Source organism: Cryptotermes secundus, unplaced genomic scaffold (assembly GCF_002891405.2).
Source record: "Cryptotermes secundus unplaced genomic scaffold, Csec_1.0 scaffold374, whole genome shotgun sequence".
Taxonomy (NCBI): Eukaryota; Metazoa; Arthropoda; class Insecta; order Blattodea; family Kalotermitidae; genus Cryptotermes; species Cryptotermes secundus.
Genome location: NW_019741302.1, coordinates 1 through 6,228, shown reverse-complemented (window position 1 = coordinate 6,228; position 6,228 = coordinate 1). Strand labels below are relative to the sequence as shown.

The 6,228-nt window shown below is 40.0% G+C and overlaps 1 protein-coding gene across 2 annotated transcripts in view; it reads left to right on the top strand.

Moving 5' to 3' along the window:
* The window catches only part of LOC111872698 (gastrula zinc finger protein XlCGF49.1), a 38,181-nt gene extending 32,619 nt beyond the window's left edge, over positions 1-5,562 (top strand). Inside the window, exons 4-5 of one of the 2 annotated variants that reach the window (XM_023866834.2) lie at positions 2,863-2,914; positions 5,320-5,562. In XM_023866834.2, coding sequence (XP_023722602.2) covers positions 2,863-2,914; positions 5,320-5,547 — 280 coding nt within the window. In that variant the 3' untranslated portion in view covers positions 5,548-5,562. The remainder of the gene's footprint in view (positions 1-2,862; positions 2,915-5,319) is intronic. The other variant, XM_033754801.1, reaches the window with a different exon arrangement.
* The last annotated feature ends 666 nt before the right edge of the window (positions 5,563-6,228 follow it).

The window sequence follows — 6,228 nt, the reverse complement described above, 5'->3', positions numbered from 1 at the left end:
GCCTGCAACATACATGCACGCAACAGTAGAAGAACTGTGTTTTCTATGTGGTCCATGCTGAAAAGTTATAACAAGGACAGTTGGAGGTATGCGATGTGTCAGTTGTGTTCTGCAGGGAACGCTGAGAAGAGATGGTACTGTAGTTAAATTGTGGAGTGCTAATCAGCGGACAGCTGTGTAACCACTGAAACTGAAGAATCCCCATTGTTAAGATCCATTACCAGGAAACGGCTAGTGAAAGTAGACTGAGAAGACTTTTAACTTCTGCTCTAGTGATTTGTCAAGTGTGTAGATCAGCAGTAGCATTGTAAGTGCTTGTAGTTCTGAGTTGTATGTATAAGTGGTTAATAAATCCAGTATTCAATCCAAAACCCCATCATTAGTCACACGTACTATGTGATGGGATGTTTTGTCACAATAAATCTGTTTTCAGAAACACTCTGCTCAAACATTTATTTGCAATTTATTATATGTATTTGAGTTCATGGTTAATATTGTTGGAGTACTAATTTTATGGGAACTTTCCTATACTGTAAAATAATAAGCCTTTGAGATGCATGGATTTGAGAGTATGGTGTTCATAGTCCCTTTTGCCAGAGCCTGTTATTATCTGTACATATTTAACAATAAAGATACACATTCCAGTGTAAGATATTTCCATTTGCAAACTGCATGAGAAACAATAGAAGGAATACTTAAGGAAAGTTTCATGTAATGTTGCGTACGACAGTTGACAGAAAATGTGCAGTTATAGTATCCTATTGATGTACTGAGCCTTGCTACAGGAAATATCATGGTGTTGGACCACCTTTTGCCTTCAGTACAGCCACAGTCCTTGGAATGGATGTGTGCAATTTGTGAACAGTCTCTAGCAGAAATCCATACCATTCTTCTTGAAGAACATCTTGAAATTGTTTTAGAGATGTTGGAGGTAGGAATATGTTCCTCACTGTAGTCTCCAAAACTGACCAGAATGGTTCAGTGATGTTCAAGTCTGGTGATTGTGTTGTCTAGGGAAGATGAAGTCACCTTCATGCACTTCAAATCATGACTGGACAGGTCCAACTGTGTGAACGGGGCCACTGTCATCTTGGAAAACTGCATTGTTTCGCAATAACATCGGATCATGGGATGCACCTGATTACCCAAACTGTCCAGCTACTCTCTTGCAGTAATTTCGCCATTAAGGGTAATAATGAGACCAACGGGATACCATGATATTGCTGCCCAAACAGTCATAGAACCTCGTCTTGCGGTGACCCATCTCGAGCGTAAGAAGCTGGTGGATTCATTGCTCTCTTGAGGGTGACAGCAGCCTCACGAGCTCGGGTCCACAGCGTGGAGTAGGGACCCCGTCCCGGTGGAGAGGTGGTGATGTCCTCTATTTCCGTGGCGTACCTTTGGTCCAGCTGCGAGATCACATAGGAGAACTTGGTATTCTCGCTGATAATACCGGCTAAGATAAACTGTACCTCAGCTTTGACGAACCACGCGGCTGGTTGCTCGGCCCAGACCGGTGTAAAACGCACCGCCACTCTGGATATCTCCGCCGGTGGTGAGTTGTCCGCATTCTCCATTGTTTGTCGGGGTCACCAATGTGGGATGTCGGTGTCGGTACTCGGAGAGACAACCACGTCAATTTATATAACATATTTATTGTTGTTAGAAGAAGAATATGCAGACAAGCAGAGTGTGCTTGATGATGCCCTCAAAACTCTGGCCGTAGTGGGTTGGATGGTTGTTGGAGTCTAGCGTCAGAGTTCTACTCTAAGTAGTATACAACAACCCACTCAGAGGATAAAACCATGTGACTTACGGAAATCAATAAATTCCTTGAAATTGAGAGAGGCCCGCAGATTTAATGGCATTCTAAATGAATGTCTCATACACCTTCCCAGAAGACTGTTTGGATGTTTGACACGTTTATTTAATCACTACTATTGGGTCTCCCATTTTCAAAGCCTTGATAGGAAGCAAAAGTCGTAACGTTATCGAAATCCTGTAGTGATCCAAGATTCCCTCAAAATATACGTCCGATTAGTCTCTTCTCGAGAAAGTCATTCTGAAAATAGTCCAAAAGTACATTGAACAAAGAGACCTGCTTAACGCAAGCTAGTTTGATTTTCGTGTTAGTCACAGCACAACACTTCAATGCATGAGGCTAACGGGTCGCGTGACCCTTAATTTCAACAATGAAATGTTTACGGCCCCGGTGTTCTTGAACATGGAAGAAGCCTTTGATACCACATGACACTCTGGCTTTCTATATACGTTATTTTTTAATTGGAATATTTGACCAGTTAAATCAAGCTCATTAGATCCTTTCTTTCAGAACGCAAATTCAGTGTTTCTGTGGAAGGCAGAATGCCTAAACCAGGGGATGCCTCAAGGTTCTGTCCTGTCTCTTTTCTGTACATGTGTATAAATGATGCCCCCCACCCCCAAAGCATGTGGTGTTTATGTTTATTAAGCCGTCTTTGCCGAAGACACCTGTCTGTATGCGACGGTATGCGACATACCTCAAGGAGTGAATTGTTGTCAGAAGATTGAGAACCGTATTTATATTTAGCGGTATTTAAATGTTCCCTGTTCTGAGGACCGTCAGTATCAGTGCTATCAGTGGTTGCATTGCTAGTGATCACAACTGATTCCTGTGTTTTGTAGTTATTTATTCGTTGGTGTTAACTGATGGAGATGTTTGTCCGTGTTTTGGCTGATAGTAAATTTCCAATCCGATGTTGGGGTAAATTCTGATATACGGAGGCATTCACGAAACAATAAAGTTTGAAAAATGTCATTGAATTTTGGAAGCATTTGTCGGCTATGCATGATGCAGACTAATATTATGTTACCTTTGTTTAGTGAGGACGGTGTTCTTCGAAACCGTATAATGGCTGTAGTGCCAGTTATAAAGGTAAGTGCATTGTAATTACTTGCAATAAGTATCATTTTGTGTATCGTTTGTGCAGTGGGCTATGAATTTCGTTTGAGTAATATGATATTTAACGTTGTCCTTATAGTGCAGAGGTTATGGAGCGTCAGATGAGGTGGGAAGTTGATTGTAATTAGTTGAGTAGGTAAGATTTTTGGAGCAAAGTGTGGTGGTTAATGTTGAAGTACTGGCCCGGGATTCGCCGGTAGGGAGTGAAGACAGTCACAAGAAACCTCTTGATTGCCGATTATTCAGTTGAGATGAAACCACGTTCTTTTAAGATAGAAGTCTGGAAAGCGTTACCACTACTGTAGTTTAAAAATATTTATGAATAGTGTACAGACCTCTGCTGTTTGTACGAGTGTAGGGACAGAACTAGTGACACAAACTATAATTGATATGTTCATTTTGTGTAACATAGACAGGTCATGTAGCAGGAATGGGGGAGATGAATGCGTATAGGATATTGGTGGGAAAGCCAGAAGGAAAGAGACCACAGGGAAGACCAAGGCGTAGGTGGGTGAACAATTTTAGAATGGATCTTAGAGAGATAGGATGGGATGGTATGGATTGGATAGATCTGGCTCAGGATAGGGACCAGTGGAGGGCTCTTGTGAACATGGTAATGAACCTTCGGGTTCCATAAAATGCTGGAAAATTCTTGAGTAGCTGCAGAATTGATGGCTCCACCAGATGGGCTCAGCTCCATGAGTGAGTATGTAGGTAAAGCAATATCTCACATTCTGTATATCTGAAAGTTTCCTCCCCCATACTACAGAGCAGATTTTGAAGGAATTTGGTGTCAGATATGTGTATTCTAACAGTTATTGGGTAAATTTAATTTTGGTTTATGCCACATAATTTCTACTGTACTAAATAACTCAGCAGCCAAGGTAGTATAGTTAGTATGGCAGCTGGCCTCTGAGCTGGACAACCAAGAAATCAAGATCGCTTCCTAGCAAGGGGAAGAGATTTTTATTTTTTCATCACACAGTAGTGTAATTGGTTGAGGCACCATACTGCAAGCTGGAAGTTCGCAGGTTCGAGTCGTGATGAGGTGGATTATTTCAATTTACCTAATCCTTCCAACCGCACTATGGCCCTGGAGTGGACTCAGCCTCTAACAGAAATGAATACCAGGAATCTTTCTGGGGGGTAAAGGGAGGCCGGTGCGTAAAGCTGACAAACTTACCACCATTTGTGAGATTGTTGTTTAGAGAAAATGTGGGATCCTTGCTGTCTCACAACCCTCTGGGCCTTCACAGTATGTTACAAGGATAGCTTTACCTTTTTCCTTTTTTTTTTTTTTACCTTGGAGACCAACCCACTTACCCTTCTTAGCAGTGAGTATCAGAATCTCTTTCCCTGGGGAAAAGGTATTAGGTACCTCAAGCTAGTGCTAAGATTAAAAGTGATGGAGCTGTACGTCCTCTCCCCTGTGTTTTTTCATGGTATGGTGCTTGATTAAGCACAGGGACTTTATGTAAGTAACTTGATGTAACAGTGTCCCTGAGAAACCAATAGTCAAGAAATTACCTGCTTTTTAAAAAGCCCACGAGCTTAGTCCCTAGACTTTGTTCTGAGCCAAGATGAATATAGGCAACATCTACAAACTTCATTTCTATAATATTCATTTCAATATTATCCTCACTTCTCTGCATAGTTCTCCTGGGTGATTGCTTCTTCTTGCTTCAGGTGTTTGAACAAATGCTTTGTGTGCATTTCTTATATTTTCCATGTGTGTTAATGCCCCATCAATATAATCTATTATTTGATCATCCTAGTAGTATTTTCTGAAGAATATAAATTATAGAACTTCTCAGCATGCAGTTTTATGAGTCTCCTATGTTCAAATATTCTCGAACACTGTCAGCCAGCATCTTATATTACATGCTCTGTCTTTTGAAGCATTGAAATTTAATGTAGGAACTGAGGTTGTACAACAGTGGTTATCAGGAATCCTGTCTTCTGGGATAAAACACCATATAGCCCATTGCTTGCTACTTGCTTCATGTTGGCCTATTTTTTGACACTGAAAATGGAGGCATTTTGTTCCTCCAAAACATTGGTTGACTTGCAATAAACTGCACAGTGTTATGTCCCAGAAGACAGGATTCTGTTGAAATTTGACTTTATCCAATTTCTCAGAGAGAAAACAAATTTATCGTTATACATGGAAGTGGTACATGATGTTGACCATTTTAAGTTTTGTAAATTTTATATGAATTATTTAATGTAGTGTGTAATTAACAAAATATGAATGAAAATGATTTATGCCTGAATATACTGTAACATCTGTGTTGTTAAGCTTTGAACACTAATGAGGGATGCATGTAATACAGTTATATAATTTCACATGATATAAGAATGTTTTGTTTGTATTGCAGCTCCATGTAGACGATGGTTTGCCTTCACAGATTTGCCAACAGTGTGTACACCAAGTGAATAATGCCTATAATTTTAAACTGCTGTGTGAGAGCTCTGATTTTGCATTACGACAGTACCTAAGTACTGGGCAGACAGAAAACCAGCCATGTCAGACTTCTTCACCTGTGGTAATCATTATTTATCTTGTGTATGTTAAAGAAATTTGGATAGTTTCTCTTATTCATTAAGAAACAATGGAAAGTAAGGGGACTACTCTCACTTACTAAGTATATATGAAACTGGAACTGTCTTAGATTATCTGCATACATTAGAGAAGTTGCAGCAAGATATCAATTCTGTAACTGTTCTTGCATGTTATGATATATGCTTTAATGTCTTTGTTATACTGTCACGTGTTTAGGCGACTGAGACGCGGATTTGGATTAGTAGTTGGATTTATTAACAATCTACATTTTGTAGCTACAAATAATTATCACAGTCTTGCTGATTTACACAATTTACAGTCACTCCACACTAATCTTCTCAGTTTGTTTCCACCAGGCTTCACGTATTTATAACACAGGAGCTATAAAATTCTCATTGAACCACACAGTCCCAATATCACTGCACTATAGCACTCATAAAACCTTCAAATCACACATCAAATCTTCACAGGCTGACCTCTTGTACTCTCCTGTGCTCCTAGTTCGAATTTGCTCTGCCAGCATACGACTGAATTCTGTCACTCTCACTTAAAACCTGAGAACCTATTATGTTTGTAATTGTCATTATTTAGCCTTCGCATGGACCATGCACAGAAAAAACAGTTCTATTGTTGCATGAAGAAGATCACATAGAGAGCAAGTCACATGATTCTTAGCCAACATCTTCATTGGTGTGCTGTTGCCTTGCAGTGCGCAATAACATTC